At 42.1% G+C, this 24176-nt stretch overlaps 1 protein-coding gene across 11 annotated transcripts in view; it reads right to left on the reverse strand.

The window, feature by feature from the left end:
* Positions 1–4891, reverse strand: part of CNKSR2 (connector enhancer of kinase suppressor of Ras 2) — a 207474-nt gene extending 202583 nt beyond the window's left edge. For all 11 annotated transcript variants that reach the window (XM_069000455.1, XM_069000273.1, XM_069000076.1 and 8 more), the window contains exon 1: positions 4364–4891. In XM_069000455.1, coding sequence (XP_068856556.1) covers positions 4364–4427 — 64 coding nt within the window. In that variant the 5' untranslated portion in view covers positions 4428–4891. The remainder of the gene's footprint in view (positions 1–4363) is intronic.
* Between the last annotated feature and the right edge of the window lie 19285 nt (positions 4892–24176).

Consider the following 24176-nt stretch of genomic DNA (forward strand, 5'->3'; position numbering starts at 1 on the left):
TTCACTGATGAGCTTCCCTGTTGCTAACTAATGGTTCAGGAACTGCAGCAGAACCTGAGTGCTGCCACAGCAGTCCTAGGGCTCTGCACATGCACTAACAGGAGCAGGAGGATCCCCATGGCAATATTTTTTTAAAATCATCATTAAGTATTGGAATATTTAGTGTCAGAGCATTCTCACAAACTCTCGCATTTTCTTGATGAAGAACACATAATTCCCACTACACGAAGTGGAGCACAGTTGTTGGCAGCCCATGACGACTCTGCAAACACACATGCCACTGAAAAGGGACATGAACTTCAGCACACAAGGAGCAGACAGAAACTCAGTTCTCAAAGCCATGCAATATTCAATCATCCAGATGGGAAACTTCTGCACTCTGCTTTCACTTTTCTAGCACATCCATATTTCTGCTTCTCTCCCCCCAGTCCTTCTAAGAATTTGCATCCTTCTAAACCCCGGCAGAGTAGACTTTATAGAGCTAAAAAGCCCCCAGTTCTTAGCATTAGAAGCCTTTAAAGGCAACCCCATGCCAGCTTCTTGAGTACAATTACCATTACAACAGTTTAAGCTGTATGAGCTCTGTTTAAGTCCTATAAACTATCATTCAGCAAGCAAAAAATAAATATTTAAGCTTTGTTAGATAAAGTTATACTGATCTTTTTTTTTCAGATGGACTGCCTTTTGGAACAGATTCTGCCATTGAGAGATTGGTACTGAATTAAAATTAGAATATTGTTAAAAACAGCAAGCCCTTATCAAAATACAGCAATTATCAATAACCTCAGACCAAAGAAGTTAAATTAGAAGACTCAGTTAAAAACATCCTAATGTTTGGTAAGTAACTGAGTGTCTTTGAGTGCTCTCAGAGCCTCAGAAATCTAAAACACATCTGGCATGTTCTCCTCCTGAGTGAGTGAAAGCCATGACATTTGACAACGTTTGCCTATGTGAATCTTGAGACATGGCAGTGAAATCCACACAGGTCCTCCAGAGGGGAGGCAAAGGAGGTGACTGACAGACTTGCAACTCACTGATCCATACAGGACCTTTAAAATTAGTACCAAATATATGAAAAGCACAATAATACATGGTTTGAATCAATTCAAATACTCGTTTTATCCTCCATGTACAATATGCCATCCTGTGGGAGAGATGAGCTAATCCATCTACTTTTTTTCCAGCTCTATGACAGTTAATCTTCTGTCTGAGGGTTCACTTTACACCATAGAAATCTCATATGCTGACATAGGCTCCCCTCACATTGTTTCTTTCATTTGCATAGTTTTAACTGGTACTTTGGTCCACAACTTCTTATTGTACACACTTTCACAGTCAAAACGTAGACAGTTACTTATTTGTATAACCAATTCCAGGTACAACTCTGTAGCTCATCAGCATTGGCATTAGGCCATTAAAAGGATCCACAGACAGTGTGTATGGCAAGAAATTAAAAACTGACAAGATACTGGAGAAACTGCATTTATTCCACAAATAGCCAGTCTTGAGTCTGTTCCCTATACAGACATCCAGCCCAGAGTGTGGTACTTTTATCTAACCCCTTTGAGTGGAAATACTTTCCCCATGTTCATTTCTCACATCTTATAATTTCAGGCCCAATGCTTTATCACTACCCTAAACAAAATGCCACTGAGGTAATGGTTCTTTTGCCTAAATAAAGAATTCCAGATGAGGCCTTTTACTGCACGTGTTCAGGTCATACCAACAAGACCATCACAAAAACACTGAGAGCAATAAAATCTAAAGTGTTTCATTTCCCCTTACTTTCAGATAACTGTAAACAATGTCGAATGGTAGGATTTGCCTTTTTCAGGAAAGATTTGGCTTTGAACATCAAAATCTATTTGGAAGAATGCTCTTTACACAGCTGGTCTGAGCAGGCATATGACATAGCAGGGCACTTACTTCAAGGAAGAGGTTAAAACCAAGTTCAACATTTATAATTCTATAAAATAACCCCCAATAAGTCAGCAAAATATTCTCACATCTTCAAGTTTATTGTGATTTATGCAAACCAGACTTGACTGCCGCTAATGCAAAGACCACTACTGCATTCCTCCCAAACTCCTCATGACAAACACATTCATGTTTTACTCATCAAACTGCCTTGAGTACCCCTTAAAACACAAATAAGCAATTCTGGGGACTGTCAGAAATGTAATTTGCTGGAGACAATGCACTTAAGGCAGTAGAAGAATATTTTTTCATATGGATTTCACTAATGATGTTTGCAACACTACACATTATAAGGAAAAAAAAAGTTGTTGCAGCAAAGACCACTTGCCCTCATCACTACCATCCTTCCTCCAAACTCAGCAAGGTGTGACCCATCAGGCAGGAGCAAACCTGCCCACGGCTACTGGTCACTCTCGTTTCCAGGCTCAACTTCTGAAACTAGCGTGGCTACCTAGGTGTTTTTCCTCCAAGAGTGCTAGTCACAGGCAGGTGCTTTATCTCCTTGCACCACCTAAGTGAAGGTTCATGTGCTACACAGAATACAAAATGAAGAAATGGAAGCATGAAGCAACACATATGTGTTTGCTCAGTAAAAATGAAAGTCCTCCGGAGAAAAAATCAAGCATTCATGCCAAAGGAAAACAGATTAAACACTAAAAAGCAAGCTTCATATTCCAGAAAGTAGGCACAACTGCAATATCTGCTTTTTTTTGGTAAAGTTTACATCATTATTTTTAAAAGATCTACAGCTCTGAGTGCCAGGCACAGGTTTCTAACTACAAATCCTTATTCAGCTGCACAATTTTTAATGCTACCATTTAGCCTGTTCTTTTAAAATTACTGATTTTATAATAATGTATTACAAAAGCAGAGTATGCAATGCACTTCACCTGTCATTTATGAAAAGTACTGGATGCATTACGTTTTTTAAGTGTTTTAAAAATGCATTATCTGCAAATTCATTATTTTTTATGCATTCCCCAAATTATGGTGAAGGTATCTCAGGCATTGATTAGAAAAAAGTCCTACACAATCTTTTTTTAAGAGGTAAAAATGTTGGAAGCTAAATAGCTGTAAAAAACATTTTGAAGTTGAAAAGGGCTTGCTTTTAATACTGATCATCTGTAGCTCCTTCAAGTTTTTTATTAATATTTACTAATTTCTCAGGATAGGAAGTATTACATCATTCTTTTTGATTATTATTCTACAGAGCGAGAATGCTTCTGAAACTACAAAACTGTGTATGTTACTGAATACAATTATAACTCGCCAGCTATAAATGCCACGATTGAATAACTGAAAACATATGCTATATGCCTGAAATTTTAAGGATGATGAAACTGTCACATTAGTAGCACACAGCATGTTATAGAAAACTCCCACAATGCAGCAGTTGTTCAAAACTTGTACCCATCCGGTCATTCTATCTTTATAAAAAGATTTATAATACTAGATGGTGATTTATTCAAAACACAGCTGCAGCCTAACTTAAAGGTAATAAGAAAAATACCCCCACACACACACAAAAACCACAAAATACCTTTTCACATTACAACATTAAAGCCATGTCAGAACGGCATGCACAGAGAATAAAAGAAAAGCGTTTCCAAAAGGTCCAAATTTTATTCTCATCAGAGTTTATTTCAGGGGAGGACAGGTGAGGGAGCGGGAGGAGCGGAGCAGCGCAACAACCACACTCAGCCTAGAGCCCAGACTGTTCGTGCTCCCTTCAATCATGGATCTTCAAGTGTCGCCCCCGGTGAAGGGGGCCCGGCCGGAGGAGCCCCTCGCCCGGCACGGCAGCTTCCCAGCAGCGGGGGGGAGCCCCGGCACCTCCGAGGGCGAGAACCGACCCCCGGCCTCGCCGCCCGCGAAGCCCCCCCTGGCCCCCTCCTCGCGGGGGAGGTCGCAACCCTGTGCCCCCGTCCCCCAGCGAGCGCCCCACGTTCGGCTGAACTTTTATTCGCGACTCGTTTGGCGCCGCATCCGCCGGGAGCAGCCGGACACGCTCCCCGCGCCCCTCCGCTGCTGGGGGCGGCTCCTTCGCCACACCGCGGTCGCCGCCCGGGAGCACCCCGGGTTCCCGCGGGCACAGCCTCACCTCCGCCCCCCGGCCCCCTCCCCGGCTCTACGGACAGCCGGGGATCCCCAGCCGCCGCCCCCGCTCTGAGCCCGGGGCAGGAGGGCAGCGTGGTCCCCGGCCCCAGCGACGCGGCCCCGACGGCCTCCCGCCTCCCTTCCCGACCCAGCCAAAGCGTGCGGGCAGCCGGCACTGCCGGTAGGCGGGATCCCGGGGCGGGGGAAGCCGCGGAGCTCCCCGCACCTGCGGGGCGGGGGTGGGGGTGATGGGAGAGGGCACCGCGCAGCCCCGGCAACCGCTCCTCACCTTTCATCCAGTCGACGACCTGGCTCGGCGACCACTTACTGACGGGCTCCATGATGAGGGCCATGGGCGGCTCGGGGGCGCGGGGCGCGGGCGGCCGCCGCTCTCCGGGCAAAGGGCGAGGCTGTGCGGGGCGGAGGGACCGCGCTGCCCGGAATCCCGGCGGCGGGAGGAGAGAGCCGCTATATCCCCGCTTGCCTCCGCTCCGCTCCCTCGCTCGCCGCCTCTGTGCCTCTCTGGGGATTTCAGTTCATGTTGCCGGCTCGGCGCGGAGGGGGAGGAGGAGGAGGAGGAGGAAGGGGGAGAAGGGGGCGGCACGCTCCGACGCCTCCCGCCCCCGCGAACCCGCGGGCAGCGGCGGCGGCTCCCGGCCCCGCCGAGAGGTCGGTGCCGGGCGGCGGCGAGCGGGGCACTGGCTCGACTCTGCCCGCTGCGGTGCCCGGCAGCTCGCGCGGCTCTCCGCCGCTGCCGCGCCGGTGTCTTTTTCTCCTGGCGGAAATGACGAGGCGGCTCCTGCCACCCGAAAATATCTCCAAGTGAAATGGGAAGCGACACCCGACGGCCTCCCGGAGCGGGGGGGGAGAGGGGGGGAGCCGGGATGACTCGCAAGGTGCCGCCGCCGGCGGGAGGGGGGTCTGGGGCGGCGGCAGCGCCGAGCACCTGCTCCCGGCGGGTCGGGCAGCGGGGGAGCCTGCGGGGGAGCGCAACCAGCGGCTGGGGTGTGGGTTTGTTGGATTTTCCCTGAATTAAGCATCGCTGCGGGGGCGGGAAAAGTAATTTTTTTTTTCTTTTCTTTTTTTTTCTGGTGGTTTTTTTTTTTGGTTTGGTTTTTTTTTTTCTTTTGAGAGAGTGAAGCGCGGCTGCAGTACGGCAGTGATGGACGGTGTCGCCGGGCACCGCGAGGGAGCCGTGCCAGCACCACCGATGGGGTGGCGGCATTTGCCCGGGGTCTGCGGGCGGCCCGGGGAGGGAGAGGAGAGGAGCTGCACGTTTTTGTTTGCCTGCCTCGCGCCGAGGGTGCGGTAATGGGGCAAACTAGAGCGAAGTCAACCAGGAGAATGGGGGTAGGACTTTGGCGACCGCAGCATGGAGGGAGCACCGCAGGTGCTCCTTTGCCCTCCCTGTCCCGAGGGTTGCACCACGAACGTATGGAGGCTGCAGGTGTGAAAATCCACCGTCCCTGCAGCGGGTCATCATTGCTGGAGCTGTTCGTTTTCTCCGCATTCTCCCTAGGCTCCCCAGGCTGTGTCATCCTGGAAGTTACCCCAAAAAAAGCAATTCCCATGGGCCCTGTAGCAGAGTGTCTTTTGGTAGGAACTCCTCCCAAGTGCAGAACGATTCCTAGGATGGCGGTGGCACCCTTTTCAGGCACCCTTCCTAGGAGCCTCTGCTCTGAGGAGGTGGCACTTCCCTCTGGAGCAGCAGGCAGACGATAGTGGTAAAGGTTATTTTCCTGCTGGTAAGTTGGCCAATATACAGCTTTGCCTGCATTTCCATTCACCCTGCTTCTCCTGCCAAGGCTGAGGCAACGACCATCGAGATGTTCCCTCTGACAGTGTTGGCTGCTGAATGCCAACTGCTGATACTGACATTTAAGATCTGTATGTGAGGAAAAAAGAGGATTCCCTCAGCCCTGAAGTGGTAACAGCAAAGGAATCAATTCCTTTGCATGGTATGGGCAGTGCCAGAAGCTTCCCACTTCAATATGTGAGGCTGAAGTAGTAGTGATGAGGGGCAGTAATGCACCCATAAGGTTGGTAACACCTCTCCCTGGAGACCCAGGAAGACTCTCCCCACCAGCGTTAGGTAGACTTGACTCTCACTTTAAAGGTTGTACTTATTTATCTTTGAGAAGAATCTTGTTTTTTACTGAAAACTGGGACTTGCACACTGTAATTTTCCTTGCATTTGGCTCTGGACTTGTGTCTCCTGTGTCACATTCCTGCCAGCGCACTGACGAGGCCGTCTGCTTCTAAAGAGGTTGTGTTACTTAAAGCCACAGAAACAATAAACACAGTTGCAAACTAAGGCTGACTTTTTTTCCTTGTGAAAGGTTTGAAAGGTATGCAGGTTCCTTATATACTAAGTTATTGTTGTTGAAAGAGCATGTCATAATTTTAATTAGAAACCAGTAGTTTGAAAGGTTTAGAAGTATAAATATGCAAGATCAGACTGAAGTCTGGCATGTAATTTATAACACGATTGTGTAATTCTCATTGGGCTGAAAAGTTCTTCATAGGTGAGGACAGGGGAAGTAGGTTTTCAGTACATATGTATGGAGTTCTATAGTTCATAATTATGCATGCCCTGGGATTCCTATAGCTTTCCAGCATAATTCGTAGCTAAAGCAAGTTTTTCAGTAAAGCATCTGTGACCCAGTACTGTCCCCATGGTCAGTATCTATTACTTTTAAAGCACCTTTATGGAGGTGTTATCAAATTATGGAGTGGTAAAAGGGAGTTTACTCTTCCACTTCAGTAAATAGATAAAGTGCTGAACATGGAATCTAATTACCTTTATTGTTCTTCTCACAGAGCATAGCCATATCGTAAATACTGGGGTAAATCCCACTGTTTTACTTAGATCTTGTTTCAGTTTCACTGAAGATTGTTGGCTTGGCTAAGAGGGGGAGGACTTGGCTCGGGAGTGATGATGGAGTTACCCAACAATGGTATTTAACTTGGTGACCTATTACAGCAACGAATTCTATAGTCAGGACATGTGCTACATAGAAGTATTTTTTTAATTTGCTCTAAATTTATTGCTGCCTGATTTTATTATTGTTCTCTCTTTCTAGGGTAAGAAGGAGAGCTGAATGACTTTTTATGCTGACCTTCTAAAACTAAAGTGTTTCAGCCAAAATGCCTTAATGTCTTCTGGCTGTTTTCATCTTTCAGTTTAGTGGCCTTCATCTTGCCATCACACTTGTATGAGTCAGGTCTTTTATGTAAAGCATATGGGACAGTCTCCTGCAGAGACACTGAACTACAGAATTATGTCTTAACTCATCTTTTAGAATTACTCTGATCCATATAATGCATAAAAAATTACTGTGTTTAAAAATATGTCTAAATATACATGTTCTTATTAGGAAAGACTATATTAGGTAGTAAATGTAAAAGTAAGTGCACAGTAAAATTCAATATTGAAAGAAAAATCAAAAGAACAGGAATAAGTTTAAAATTGAACTACAAGTCTGAACTCAGAAGTGTAAGACTACAAATATGCTTAGGTACCTATTCTCTGAGCAGCCATGGTTATGGATGGAAAGATTCAGCAGATAAGTTCGAGCACACACACCTCCTGGATCAGCATCTCGGACTGCAAGCTCACAGAAGATACTGCTTTTTTGTCAGGGTACATTATTTAAAAAAAATCTCCCTAGAGCTGAACTGGCAATCATAGCTGCTACAGCAATATGGCTTGAAAATAATACCAGTAAATAGTTCAAGTCTGTCTAATAATGTACTTTTTGTGCATATTTAACCAATAGGACAACTGAAGTAGAGCACTGCTTATCCTGAACAATGGTGGCAGCTAGATCCTGGTTCTAACAATAGTACTGAATAGGCATTTGTTTTATATAAATAAAGCCAGACTCTACAGTGGGTATCAGTGATGAGTTACAAGCCCAACTGTGGGCTCCTCAGAAACTTCATGGACTTTTTGCTAGGGTGTATAGAAAACATGAAAGATTCTCAGAAATGACAATTTGAAATCTTGCCCTGAAGTTAGGGAAACAAATTTAGCTCTCAAAAGATGTTTCTGGTGCTGGATATGAAAGCTGTTTCTTAGGTGGGAGATGAAAACAAGTGGAGGCAAATTAACAGTAACTAAAGCTGAGGTCTAATAAAAACAGTTGAAGTAAAATAAAACAACAAAAAAAGCAAAAGCAAGCAAAGTGAAAAAAGCTAATACTCTTTTCACATTAATAAAGTTTGTTTGTCTTTTGACAGCAAATAAATTCCTGATTTTTAAAAATGAGGCTTTATTTTATAAGAATCAAGCTTTTCCACTGGTATTAGCTCACTCTGCAAATACCTGCTTTGGATGTATTACTAGAGAGTATTTTATTCCACAGCTTGCATCAATGTGTGAAGCAAGTTGCTCCTCTCCTTAAGGGGAGGACTGCTGCCTGTCCTGTGCTCCCCAGAGCCTTTTTGCCTTCAGAGTGGTGCCTGAACTGGTGCCTCAGCAGGGAAAGGATTGCTGCCCCTGCGAGGGCTGGCATCTTCCAAGGGGAACGGGGAAAGACGATTAGGGGGAGGGAAATAACAAATAGTCTTGGTGCCAGGGGCCTATGGGCAAGTGAAGGAGGGAGAGGAAGGTTCATGATCAGAGGCACAGTAAGGCAGGAAGCCTCTGAGAAGCGTAGATATGGGGCAGAAAAGAAAGTTTAGAGGACCAAAGGTGCTTAGATGCAGTTGAAGACCCAAGCTGATTTAGACTGGGGCCTAAATCTGAGCACTTGTCCCTGGCAGTGGAGCATGGGAAGGAGGCCCATCGCAGCTGAGAAAAGCAGGTGGCTCTCTTGCCCGTGCCTCGGGGGTCTGCATGGCCCACCACCCCCCTGGCAACTGACCACTGCTTGCTCCATGGCCATGGGCAGCCTCTACCTGTACAACAAGGGTGACAAAAAACAATGAGCCTCTAGTGACTTAGGGCCTACGTTGGGATCTTGCTGTTCCCTCATTTCTTACCACTCATCTTCACCTGCTTGAAAGCACAAGTCTTTTAAAGTGTTTCAAATGCAAATATCCTGCCCTTAAAGTATATGCCTTACATCCCTGATAGTTTAATTTGACATAAATGGGGGGGAATCTTGTTGTGCAATTGATATTATTTTGTATAATCAGAAATATAAATCATAATCCCCCAAAGATGTTTAATAATTTAAAGTGTTCAGAACTCAATTAAGGCTATTAAGAGATTAGAAATTAGATCAAAGGTGGCTAAAGGGTAAAAATTCAAGGACTTCAAACACCTTTTGTAATACAAAGACCCTTAAAAATGAAAAGACTGATAATTTCCCCAGGAAATTCCTATCATTTTAATTAGGTTTCTTCATTTAAAATAAAAAAAGAAACCACACAATTTGAGTCCCGCTTCCTCTCTCAAGCAGTGGACTCAAGAAATTGCCTGCTGAGACCTCCTCCTTTGCCAGGTTTGGAGGGATGTGCAAAGGTTTAACAGGTTTTGGCTACCAGGAGGGACCACCCCAACCATCTGACATGTTCTCCTGCATTGATGCCTGCCAAAGAAATTCTCCCAACCTTTCCTGTGGTGGTGGTAATTATTTTTCCTCTGATCATGTTTTCTCTGGCCTAAACTGTATCCATTTCTCATTTCCTTCCATTTGGAGTCAAGTTGCTGGCTCCTTTTGTCACTGAAAAGAGGAATCCCTAGAAATGTGGAAGGCTCTTGTCTTTCTGCATCTCATGGTTTCTCCCAGCTGGTGCAGCTTCACAACAATGGGAAAGATGGGTATGAGGAAAGTGCAAGCCAGTGGCAGAGGGGCAATGGATATGTCCCTGTAGATCCAGAGGGTTTTTCAGGAACATTGGCCACTGAGTTGTAGGTGTGTGGGGAGCTGCTATCTCAAAAGAACAGTTTTCTGTTCCTTTTTGAAAATAAATACGCATAGGCTGTGCTATGAGGGCCTTCTCATTTTGTGTTTTTCAGGCAGGAGCTCATGGAGGCTGTTCATTCATCAGCTCAGCTAAGGCTGCACCTCTGCTACTGCCACACAAATGCCCTGCCCCAAACAATAAGAAACCCAAGGGAAGTGTGCTTCTGTGCTAAAATTATAGAGGAAAATATTATAAAAGAAAACAGCAACTAATTATTAACATCAGGTTCCACTCATTATTAGTATCACAAATGTAAAATGGCTGCCAACAAGATTCAGCTTGGAAATCTCATTAGAAGGAAATGTCACGGTTTATTCCTGGTGATAAATCCTATTTTATTGCCTTTGGAATGGTCGGCTGGTTTGGCTAAATGCAATGGGTGGCTCCCTTTGAGGTGTATATTTCTACTGATGAATTCATATTGTCTGAAGAATAATAAATATCTGATAATTTTCTAAGCAATCCTGAAAATATTTAATGTTGCCAAAGAATTCAGTCATCTAAATTGCACACTGGAGTACAAAAGAAAAAGAATAATGATATGGTAATACAAAAAGGGCAAAATCATAATGAGGAGGGACATTTTTCAGTATACTCAGAAAAGCACAATCTGTCACCCTGGTAATTTGGTGGAGTACAGAAAGTATTACATGCCATATTACAAGTATTACATTTTATTTCTGGCTTCAAGAATCGTTACCATATGTTCAAAGTCAGACATGACCTCTTAAATATAGCATGTTCTTTGTTCGTGCTGTGCGGGCTTCGTCCTGCTTGGACAGTATTTATTCTGAAAAAGTTAAAGACAATATAAATCTTCCAGTGCCAGAAGACTTCGTATCAGCCAGCTTTTATGGATGAACTGGACAGCAATAATTTGGCTCCTACTGACCAGGAATACTCAACAGGTCTGCTTTTTTCTCATACCTAACAAGTTTCTCTAAAAACTATTTATATTGAAATAGTCCTGAATTTCAAGAAGCATTTATTGCTTTCAAAAGTATTTTACAGGAAAAGGAAAAAAGACACATGTTTTCAAATATTCCTGGTGTGCAGCAGCTTATTGATGTTACAATTAAGTATGCCCTGATGTGCGTTGATAAGGCTATGATTAGAAGTTACTTGAGATTTAATACATGCAGCTTCATGTTTACACCTAGAGAAATTTATGACCTAAGGTCATCTACTATGAGTTGTCCTTCCCAGACTCCATATTCTTCCTGGAGGTGTGTTTGGACTGTACATAGACCTAAAGGTTCGTCCATATGGTGTCACATTGAAATCAAAGAGAATTTTGGGAGTCTAATGGCCAAATGAAGAGAATGCCTGCAGATCAATGTTTACCAGAGTGCATGTTAGACTTACTTAAATACACAAAGTATTCACATATCATGTCATTACCATGGTTTGGACTTTTCTATTTCCATCATCTTATTGTTCTTTTTGTACTGCTGTTTGCAGCCAGACCTAATTAAAGCATAAGAAACAATGATAAGGTAAAGGACTATTGTTAATATCAAAGGGAAGGATGATGGAATATTTTGCAAACTTTTCTAGTATTAAAGAGCTGTAATAATGAAGGAAAAGTATCAGTATATAAAGGAATGATGGGTGAAGATGAAAAGGTGGCATTATGAAAGGAGTGACAGGGAATACACTACAGGAAGCAGTACAATAATTAGAAGAAAATATTACAAGAAATTGGGAAAAACAAGAAGCATAAGAGGAAATGAAAGCATGTATAAGTATGGATCAATCTGTAGGTACAGTTGGAATTAAGGGTAGGGAGGGTTAAAAAGAGTGAGAAAGAGTGAAGTCAGAAGATATGGCAGAGTATAAAACTGGGAGGAAATAAATGAGAAAATGTGAATATATTGTCATCAATGCTAAGAAGTGCAAAACATAGACAGATTTTAGAAGAAAGCTATTTTTAAAAGGCAGGTAGATTGGACAGGATGAATTTGAAATACCTAAAGTAACTCAGTAGGAATTCAGACAAGGATAGTAGTTAAAATAACACTGATTACTCGGAGAAGAAAGCAAGCTCCTCCCAAAACATGCCCAAGTGCTCAACAAAAGCTTTTTGTTGTTATTTTTCTTGTTCCTTGTTGTACTAGACCTAATGAATTGAGCGCTGCTGAATTAATAGTGCCTGATTCATTCTCTAGCACTCGTCTCAGCTACTACAGAGTGGCTTATGTCCATAGCATTAAATAGCCTTTACCTCCAAAGTGGCTGCACGTAGCCTGCATATTTTGAATGGTTCCTGGCCATGTTAACACCCCAAGAGAGCTTGGGACTTGGCTGGGAGGTGTTAGCTGTGCTGGGCAACATTTGAGCAAGCTGGTAGCACAAGCATTCTCATGCCTGGAAATATTCCAAGACCTTGATAGGTTTCCTCCTAGGGAATTAAGGATGGAGCCTACATTCATACTACAGGCTCTGGCATTGCTTTCCATGTCCAGGTTCATGCTCTGCTCTACTCTGTCTTGAAAGCAGCATCCAGTAGGAGAAGCCTGGGCTGAACCGTCTCCAGCTGGTCTCCCAGTCCCTGTACTTTGGCAACCAAAGATCAAAGATGTCCTGGAGGTGTCATAAATCCCAGAGCAGAACCCTGGGGTGCTCTGGAGGTGACCCTGGGAGGTAGTCTAAGATCTGTCTCAAAACAGTTTAGAATCAACTGGAAGAATCACAACAGCTTACTTTCTACAACCAACCCCCCATTCCTGTGCTTGAAAAAGCAGTAGGATGAGGAGAAAGAGTCTATAGCACACTACGAATGAAACCGTTTTCTCTCATTTCTTAGCTCCCTCTATCATCACAGCCTCAAAGTCCCAACAGAAAGTTGGCCATTCTCCTACCTAGACAGTCTGATGTTAACCATGGTGCTGCCCCAGTCCTGAGATCTCCTGAAGGTTTTGTTTCTGTAACTGTCAAAGGATGAGCAGTGGGAAGTCAGGACATAGGAGTCACAGATCGAAAACTTTGTCAGAGCTCTTAACTGCAGTTTGAATAATTGCTCAGAGAGAATGCACACCATGGTCTCATTTCAGATTCCTCTAACCATCCCAATTTAAAAAACTCTATTAATCCCAATGACACCCAGGTATCACACCTATCTAATCTCATCTTCCAAGGCATTTCCATTGTGCTCCTCTCCATAGTATTCTAAGCACTTTAGAGAATTAAATGAGCCTACCATATAACCTAATTAATATCGATTTTTATTCTCTTCTTGCTCAACATGGGCAGGAGGAAAAAGCACATAATTCATCTAGTTTAATTACTATTATTAAAGTTATCACAGTGGGAAAGCAATGACAGAGAGTATTTCTGCATTTTAGCCAGAGAGCATTGATATCTGTGAGACTTCCAGTCTCTCAAAGGAGTGAATCCCAGAGAAAACTCTCTATTGTGATGTTGAAGAACACACTGCACTAGCATATCCAGATTTGTTCAAGTAGCCTTTGAGAAGCAGATACGTAGCAGAAGTGCATATTAACATTTGCACTGCTGCAGCATATATGGTTGGGTATCCAAAATGGAACTGCATCCAGTTTAAGCCCTGCCCTGCGTCTGTGCCCAGGGTTCATATCCGAGTTTGCATAATGCATTGTGCTGATGTGAATTCCTACTGTGCAAATGTGGCCATATGGCTTTTTAGAAATAAGTCATCTTGCAAATAATCTGGAATGAGTCTGTTGGGACTGATGAAGGTCAGGTCAAAGTCTGAAGACATCACAATGATTTATTTGCCCTCTTTCATTCTCTTTGCAGGTCAGCTGCTGTCTCTTGAACTGGCCTGAGTTTTACATTTTCCTCTCCAGAGCTGAGGTTATTTCTCAGTCAAGTGGATTACATCTGCCTACTCTGGAAGTCAACAATGTTCAGAACCAAGTCAGCATATGGCAGCCGTGGGCTGGGTCTCCTACCATTACCAGATGAAAAATATCATTCTATCAATCTTGACTAATGGAAAACCAATAGAAATAGAAAAGCTCATGGTGATTACACAGCTAAAAACCCTCCCTGAAGACCTTATGTGAAGTCAGCATTTTGGGACCATGTTCAGTCTACCTCCACGGCCACCTGACCAGATCGGATCATTTGGCATGGGTGGCATGCTGTGCCAGCTGGTGACTCTGGGAGGGACAAAAGCCTTTGTAGTCCTTGCTTGCCCACTAAACCCTCTTGGTTTATATTTGCAGGTACTTGGACCCAGCCTGCAGCTGTAGCAGGGTAGCAGTTAAACTCAGGTGTCAAACAGAAGAGAAAAGCTGCTTGTGTAATTTCACAGGCAAGGTTTCACAGGCTCACAAGAGAAGGAAGTGCAACTGCTTCTCCAGCCTTCAGAGATAATTTTAGGATAGCTCAAATGGCCATTATGGCCTGAATGACCATGATGTGTCTTTGTTTCAGGACAGAATTTTGGCAGCCAGCATAAGTTATTTGCCAAGCAAGAGCATGCACAACCAAAAGTAGGTCCTTTGTTCATAGTTCATATTAAAAGGAAAGGTACTCCCTGCTGGCAATGCCAGCAATGAATCTAACATGAACTCAATGTGGTGTATTTGAAAAAATACCAACTGGCCATTTTTTCCTTTCAGTCCAGGAGAGAGAAAGTAGCAGTCCAACAGGGGAAAATGCTGAGCAGGTTTTACATCTGACACATCCTCCTGTGCTCTACAGAAAATTTCCAGCACCATCTCCAGTAATTACAGATTAAATTCTTCACAAATATATAAAGCAACATGAATGTATCCCAATTTCCATGGCACCTGTCTTATTGTTAGTGCAAGAAATCTTTCTTATAGCTGCCAATAGTCATGGAGAAAGTCAATGGGTTACACAGTGATCATTTACTGAAGGAGGAAATGAGTCAGTATGAGAAAGATAAAACCTTGCTGGTTAATATGCATTTATTTGAAGGATATAAAAGTCTTAGGAATGAATTTTATTTGGGGCACTTTATGTGGGCTTGCATACTGTACTGTAAATGCAATTACTATGCAAATGCACACAGTAACCATGGAAGAAATTTAGGGTATAGCTGGTGGCATCACTCTTGGTTTGAGATCATAGAAACTATTTTGACCACCTGATCCGATGTTACTGTGAGAAGCTAGAACTGATGGTGCCTTTCAACTTGGGGACAGGTTTTAAACAACAGGCGATAAAATGTATTTTCTGGATCTATTTTTTTTCAACATGGTTGCATGTATAATTTCAAGGCATTGGATATGATTAACTAATTATCTCTAGTTATCCCACATCTGCTGAGTCCTGTGCTAACCACTTAGTTCTCTTTTATTCATCCTACATCATACACATCACTTTTGTGGTGAAGAACCGAGGAGAAAATTGATTGGAACCAGTGGAGAGTGCTGCTGAGTGCCTCCCCACACAGTTTGTGATACAGCTGCGAGTTCAAAAGAGTGGGCAAGTTTCCTCTGCATCACCCTCCTGGCTTTCTTGTTTTCTAAGAGGTCCTTTTCTGCTATGCTGTTAATCTCTGACCAGCACTGCAGGCTGGCTTCCAAAGCCTTTTGTACCAGTGCTCATTCTAGTGGGTCCAATTTTCCTCTGAGTTAAACTCAATTAACTCCAGAATAACTCCATTAACTTCAAAGCACCAAGCAAGTGAGTATTAAGTGTATGGAAGAGAATTCAGTAGCACTTTCCCCTGAACACTGGCATGTGAGGAGAGAGCAGGAACCTTGTTGTTCATCACTGCCTATTAATATCGAGTATCTGGAGGTTTGTTTTAGTCTCACCTTTGTGACAAGCTTGTCAAAGAGAAAAGCAATGGGTTTTTTTCATGTTTTCAAAATTTGTATCATATTTCAATTTTGTTACTTTGTCGTCATGGCCTTTCTGCCCACAAAAAGATACACTGTTCTAGGATAAATTGTTCTGCTCTGTCAGTCACATTAGTTCTTTCTAAAGTAACTGAAAAACACATATCAAAACCTGTGGAAACACAGTCATATAACCACAAGACTGCATGTTATTCTCTTATTTTGTTATCAGAGAAAAGAAAGGAAAGAGAACACTTACGGTGAGAAAACACTGGAATTTTTTGAAAGTTAGTTTTCCACTGATATTAATCCAGTGTGTGCACTGCTCACAGTTTGAATAAAGCTTAAAAATATGTCAAGCTATCCTTTAAATATGAAAAGTCAAGTGTGTTACAATTTGTAATCAAGTGACTACTTAGAGGAGCTCAAAGCATCACAGAAAACTATGTCAGACTGTAAAACAGGATTGTGTACTTTTGCACTCGATTCAAGTCACTCATAGTACGCAAGAGTTAAAAATTGCATAAAGTTAGCTTTTGCCAATCATATATTCAATAGGAATTTGGTACTAAAGGAAAGCTAATCTTTTAGAATGCTATGGTGGGGAAGGATTGACCAGTAAATTAATAGTCCTGTACTCCAGAAGCATTTTTTCACAACTACATATCCAAATTTATGCACCTAATCTTTTAACGTGACATTTGAATGCAAACACCATATAGTTTATGTTTCTGCCACAGGATAGAGTAGGCAGACTCATTTACCTGTTTCCAGTCTATATTGCTTCATGGTATTCACATGGACAATTACATTTAATCACACCAGCTCTCAAGAAGTGCATGGATGTCTTGAGCAAGCTGAGATTTTCTTTTCCTGCACACACTCACATGCACATACTTGGGATTGGCCTTTTAAAAGCTTTTCCACTCTGTTTGTCCTGGTGCTTGACAAAACCACTTGTCACTACTTTCATATTTATATGGCATCTCTCACTCAGGGGTCTCAAGCAGTATGAGTATTAAAACAAGGAAATGTGTAATATTTGTCTGAAATATTTACATTCCTTTTCTTGTGGAGGTCAAAAACATGGCACACAAAGGCTAAGCAACCTATGGGGTTTGCACAGCTGGCAGTCCAAGAGTCCTAGCTCCCAGCCTTATAACCTCAAGTCTCTTCTCCCCTTTTGGATGTTTCCGAAATAATGCCCATAACTCCCAGAGATGTTCCCAAAACGCTGTCCCACTGCATTCCTGAGATTTTTATCTTCTAAGGTTTGGTACAGTGAGAAACTCAACAAAATGCTGGTGTCCACAGGAAGATGCTCTGACGCAGTGGTGGATGGAGAGGGAGGGGAAGAGGCATGCCCAATATATCAGTTACAGTAAGCAACAAGTATACATGAAGTAGCTAGTAAGTATGTTTTCAAATAATCTTAAGTTTTTTAGGTTTTCCAGACCACCAGAAGTGTAAAGAAATCTAAAAATACCGGAGTAAGATAGACACCACCTCTGAACTCTCCTTTTAAAAATATTTAGTATCACGCTAAATATTTTTAACTCTTGATGCTTTGTCTCAGCTGCCTCCTCTTTTTTTACATTTTTACCTTTTCTCATAGGCTCTTTGTTATAGAGTGTTCCAAAAGTGTGTGCTTGCTTTCTTGCATAAGTTCCCTGTATATTTACTTCTCCTTAGAAGTTGAATTTGAGGTCACTCACAAAATCTTGGCTTAGTTTAAAATGTTTTATATGTTCATATTAAATAATCTAAACTTACTATGAGATGAAAGGTTTAGTATTAAAATTTAGGGAATCATTTAGCAAAAGGTAAGTCACTCTGGGATTTTGTTGATGTAACTCTTGTATTCTATAATTCTTGATGGAATTCTAATATTCTAAACTTTTCTCAATATAATTCTAGAGCTTCCAAAAAAATCAGATTTTCTCATCCAATATCTATTTTCATAGGGAACCTAGAGTCCAGTTACAGAGTTATGAAGATGTATATAGCAACAGTATCCATGGAGCTTAGAGTTTTTCATCCTAAGGAGGTAGGTTTGGATTTTTTCCTCTCTATCTTACACAAAAAATGTAAAACTTCCTTAAAAACAATGAAAGTTAGGAGATGTCTATCAACCAGAGTCATATAGAGGTATAGATTTTATCACTCACTTCTAAATTATTTTCTAAGCACTCATAGACATGCTGAAATCATTGCTGTACGATTGGGCTGCTCACATCCAAAACAGACTGGCATCTCTGGTGATGACACTGAATATTGTCCCTACCACTGCTGTTCACATCTTCTCCAACCACATACTCTCACACTGGGGCATCAGCTTCACAGCCCACCTTTCCCACTGCCTTCATCTCTCAAAGCCCAGGTCTCTGCAAATAGGGTCAGCAGTGCTGGTGCTGGGATCAGTCAGGGCAGGCAGGTAGTGATGGGCTGAGCTGAGCCACAGGATGGATGCCTGCATAAACAGCTGCTAGTAATTGCCTGTGAACAGGCAGTTTCTGGGCAATTCAAATTAGCACCCATGTAGGAAGAGGGAGGCAGCCTGGCTGTGGCCTTGGATGTGGTTTGTGTGATGCCAGGGCACTCCTGCCACAGGTGGGGAGCCACACCTGATGTCAGTCTGCACCAAAATAGATCAAGGCAGTATTGTCTTCATGCTCCATAGAACAAGACCTGCAATGAGTGAATTATTTAGTGGTGATGCACATCCTCTGAATATTCTTGCCCTATTTAGAAGCAAAAATGAAATTGTTATGAGAAATTTCTCATCATCCTATACATCAAACACATGCCAGACAGTTTGGGTAATATGCTGGTACCTCAGCCATGAATCAGTTTGTGTTTATTGCTGTTCTGGTTTTCTTTCTTTCTTTGTTTTTTCTTTTTACTACTTCCCATATTTTTAAATGGTAAGAAATATGATGCAATGCTAAACATTAAAGTTAAATCAGAAACAGTATATCAAGAAGTACTTCTATGTACTTTTTTGCAGGTAAGGTGCAAAAGATCAACTTGTAGCTTGTCTTGCTGAGGAATTTGGTAGAGGTGAGGACTGGAAAGAAGTGTTCTTACTTAGGCTTGACAGCAACTTTAGTCTGCCATGGTCTTCTTGGATATGCCTTGCCATTCTTGTATCTCTTTCTTATAAGAGAAAGAAGTAGGTCCAGTGCCCCTGGGACAAATTCCAAAAGAAGTACATAGAAAGGGGCCAGATTTCTTTGAGGATTTTCAGTTAGTTTCCTTTCTGTCTCCCTTTGGGAGTTTAACTTCTTAAAACACTTGCAAACGTGGGGAAAGTGCCCATTAGAAGGGCCCCACATGGCTGACATGCAGCTGGTGTGGAGCATTTTGCTATGCCTGCTTACACACTTTGTATATGAGTAGGAACAATAACTTGTTTTAACAGCAAGTTTGGGTGTGGACACTTGGGAAAGTTATGGATAATCAAGTGGTGAAGCTAACAGGCATAAGTTCAAGCATGTTAAACTCCTGGGACATGTGTTTTCACTCAGAATAAAGAGGCTGGAGTTTGCAGCAATTTAAACAGAATTAAGCTACAGAAAATGAAAGCAATTTTATTCCTCTGTAAGAGCACCCATATGGCGTTTATCAACCTGCAGGTTAGGCATACTTACATTCCACCTTTATTTGATTAACTTTCCTGCATGCCTTCATAATAGGCTTGGTCTACGATTTATCAGCTAGTTCAGGAAGCCTAAACTATGCTATTTTACAAATACCATTCCTTGTTTATGAACTAATATGGAACCCATTGCTAACTGCAATTGCACTAAAATTGCTGTAATAGTTGCTTAATAAATACACAAGATTAAGTACTTCTACCTTAAAAGTAAAAATAAAAAAAAAAAGACACACTGTACTAGGACTAGCTCTCCCCAACAGAAATGAGCTTTTGTTTGTTAGTGAATAAATAACTTTTTTTTCCCCAAAGAGTAGTGGCTCCATCAGGTACATCTGTCCTCTCAAATAACAATTCCCCACTTCATTTCCAGGTTCTGTCCTCTAATCATCCTCACTCATCCAGTTCCAGTCTCATTTGGCATGAACTTTCTAGGGTTCACCAAAACAATAAGCATGCATACTTCTGAGGATGCTTGGATCCAGGGCATCCTGCTGGACAGCACTGAGGGATGGATGCCTCATACAGCATCTGTCAGCAGGCAGTGTGGGATGTGGGTGGGGGTAGGTCCAACACGCTCTACACGTTTTTGTATTTTCTTTGGACTAAATCTAACATCAGGAATCCATTAAATGTGCTCCTATATGCAAAATGCCATGCTCTCTATACCTCTCTCTCTCTCTTTTCTTTTTAAAATTAGAGACCAACTTCTGGTTTCATTTCTTCTGATTGAAGGTACATTTACAGGTAGAAGGTACATTTCTCATTGGAATGAGATAATCTTCAAGGTCCTTTCCAACCCAACCATTCCCTAATTCTGTGATATATCTGTGTGCATGTGCCTGCTGGGATCACCTGCTCCACCTGGGGAGCAGCAGCCCAGCCCCTGTCAGTCTTCTGCCTGCCCCTTGTGCACAAACACAGCCTGGAGATTTTTCCCTCCATTGACTGCTGCACCAGCCTTTCCTCTGGAGGGAGGATGGGAGCTGTAATCTTCTTCACGGCTGATGCAGTTGGTGTGGAGTGGGTAGGCTGTCAAAGGGGCCAGCATCCTTCCCCTCAGGAACAAATGTGTCATCCCTGAGATTTTCCATCTGGCAGGGAAGCGATAGTCCTCCAGAGCTCGGCTCCCCTGTCCTGAATTACTTCATAAAATGAGCTTCCCAATCAGAGATCATGTTTTCCCACTGTGTTAAGTTTACTGTTGCATTTAAAGATGATTTTATAGCATTTAGCTTAGTGATGGACATAATCCTGTGTCTGATGTAACAGACTTCATAGTAAATTTGTCAAAAATTAATGTTCTGCTAATAAAATGTTATTAGAACAACTCTTTGTGAAGGTTTGAGTCTCCTCTATGCTTACTTTAGTACAGTTAATGGGGGAGGGGGTTGTTAGAGCATTCATATGTTCATTTAAAAACAAAAAGGCAATTTAAAAAATAATTAGTATTTTAAAATTCTAATTGATCATAGGGATCTGTTTTCCACTGAATGGCTCAGATGCTTGAGTGCTTTTTGTATTATGTGTGAAACGGTTCTAACATAATATATACCTTGTTTAGAATTAAATTTCTTAAAATTATCACACAAAAATGCTTTTAAAAATTTAACAATTTCATAGAAAATTGGAAGTTTGTAATGAAAAATCATTCAGACCATGGGTCCTCTGTGAAAAAAAAAAAAAGTTTTAAATTCTGAGATCATTATCTGACTTCAGCAATTGGTCTATAAAATTTAAAACTTAATAGATACAAAATACAAAATGTTCCAATTGCCAGCAATTATCAATCTTGAGTCACACATAGCACATGATATTGTTTTATGGCCCCCCAATTAGGTACAGGCCAGAACTGATAAACATTGTGTGCCTCCACTATGGACTCTGGGGGGATGCATCTTGCTTAACCTTAAGTAAGCAAACTTTAGGCATCTCAGTCTGAGCTGATCACCTTCAAAGCCCAGTTAAGAGAAGCAGGCATTTCTAGAGGATGATTTGTCTTAAAGATCTATCTTAGAGGAAGTGGAATTGCCCTCTGGAAATAGCTGTGTCTCTCAACAGACTGTAAAATGATCCAATAGTGAATAATTCAGACCCAGACATTTAATTTCTCAGAAAATCTAAGCTTGAGTAAATGAAGCCCATACTCTATGTGCACAAACCCAGGGGCTAATATGACAAAGCAACAAAAGCAGTGCTGGGTGTGTGTGTGCTTGAGCAGAAGTAAGAAGAGCACTGCATGAAGCCACATACTTTGGGCATCTAAAACCACTGGTTATCTCAAGGACAGCAGGAGAACTTTCCTTGGGTGTATGAAGTGTACCCAGCTTGAAGAGGTCATCCATACTCCCTTCAGTCTTTGTTTACAGACTTATGTCTTTACATGATGTAACTTGACTGAAATAGGCCAGCAACCTTCCTGATATATTTCATATGGGAACTAAAATATTATGTTTATGGTCAACATTATAAAGTGTCCTCATATATGTGTGCTCAATATACACATTTTAACCTGAAGCTTAATTAAAAGTTACTCATGCAATCTAAAGGAAATTAATAAGGTGCATAGGTATACATCCATACCTAATTGATTTTTTTCTGTTGTGGTAAATCTCTTCCAGGCACCCCAGTTAGTCATAACTCTAATAATGTTGCATTTTTCTTAATAACAGGTGCACATGATGATATGTTCCTCTTGTTGGTTTTTTGTTTGTTGTTTTTGTTGGTTGGGGGTTTTGTTGTTTGCAAAAAGTTTTTGTTTGGTTGGGTTTTTTTTCTTTTATAACTAGCATCAGCTAATGATCTAGTATCATATAATGCACCCTTATGTGTCTGTGAACCACAGCTAGATAATCCCACAGACAAAAGCTCCAGATTACTGTGTGTTACCATAATATTTTCAGGGGATGTGTCCATGCAGTTCTAGCAGTGCACAAGGCAAGGTAGTGATGTCTCAGCAGTGGACTCAAGCTTAAGCAGATGGCTGTGATCCATTGTGATCTCCTTCCTTCTGGACTTCTTTGGGTGAAGAATTTGCTTTTGGGTGAAATTCCTTTGGGTGAAACCTCAAGTATGAATGAGTGAGTCGTAAAACTCCCACTGACTTCAGATGGAGCAAGATTTTACCCTCAGAGTAACTGTTACTATGGTGCCAGACCTCAGGTTTTCAAGGAAGACATGTGCCTCAGAAACAGAGCCTGAAATGAGGGGTCTGCTTTTCCCACACAACCAAAAAACAAAACCAGTTTATGCTACCTGAAAATCTGAGCTCTTGATATCCTTTCATTTTGGCAAATGCCAATAAATCTTCAGTTGATGCTATGTTAAATCAAAAGTTTTGAGTGTGTTTGAGTCTGTCATATTAAACCACTGAAGAAGAGATTCTGTTTCAGTACTACTAACAAGTAGTATTTTTATGACTTAGATCTAGTGAAGCTACTTGTTATGCTCAATATCTTGTTTTATGAGCAAAGCGCAAACAACTTGCTTACAAAGACAGGAATTTATTGTTAGTATAATTGAAACCTTAGGACTCTAATCCAAAAGTCATTACTACTCCACATACAACTATTACAGAAAAAAAAGACTATTCAGAAAAAGTTGCAACTGTAGTAGTAATAATAATACTGCTGAAACTGCGGCTCCTTAGTTTCTACCCCTTCTCCTGGTGAAATGCTCCCTCTTCCCCAGCTCTTCCCGGTCTGTGGGCAGCTGCTTTTGCTCAGGTGTTGGACTTGGCAAGATTATGGATTGATGTTGGCATCTGTAGTCCTTCACCAGGAGGAATTTGATGTTCATGCTGATAGTTTCTTTTTCCTCACTCTATGATCTATTTGGGTGCATTTTTGCATGTCAGCTAACATGCTTTTACATCTTTGCCCTTTCTAAAATGGTCTGAACTCTACATCAGATCTGAATTTGCTAAGGACAGAGTGTTGTTATACATATGCTAGATACTGTTTCTTTATTCTACTTGCTGCCCTAGAACCAGTTTTGTCCAGCCTCAGGTCTGCATGTCTTTATCTGACACTGGTGAGTGGTTTATAGCTCCAGGGTCTCCAGAGCCAATCTCCTGTCACCCAGTGCTGGTACTCCCCTACACCACACCCAGGATCTGCACATCCCAAAGCCACTGTTGTCTCACCAAGGTGGAGTTTCTCCCGCTGCATCACTCCTGTGCAGTCACAAAACCACAGCAGTACCATACAGCAATAAGCAAAACAAACCAAAATAGCCACAGGCACCTGGTCAGAAGGAAAACTGCAGTTACAGCTAAAACAAGTTAAAATGAAGCTGAGGGCAGGTCAGACAGAGCAAGCTGGACTGGCTTCAGTGCTGAGGCTTGGCAAAACCAACACAAAACTCATGGTCAGACCCTGGCCACAGCAATGCTGTGTTGCAGGTCTGTGTGGGCACAGAGTTTGAGTCCTGTTGCTGAAGCACGTTGCTAACTCCCTATATTGAATTAAGTGCATGAAAACAAAATCTATGGAAGCAATTAATTTCTAGCACATCTTGGAAAGAAAAGGTTTTAGCACTACAGAGGCAAGGAGAAAGTTCTCCAATACCTTCATAAATCTCGGGGGGGTGTGACATTTATATAAAATTTATGTAAAAGTGTTGAGGATATTCGTTGGAAAGATTTAATTTCTTTAAGGATAGGAGTTGACCGAAATATCCCCTCCAATACCTGTTCACTAATCTTTGAAAATTCTCATGCAGAAAGCTTCTTC

Source organism: Aphelocoma coerulescens, chromosome 1 (assembly GCF_041296385.1).
Source record: "Aphelocoma coerulescens isolate FSJ_1873_10779 chromosome 1, UR_Acoe_1.0, whole genome shotgun sequence".
NCBI lineage: Eukaryota > Metazoa > Chordata > Aves > Passeriformes > Corvidae > Aphelocoma > Aphelocoma coerulescens.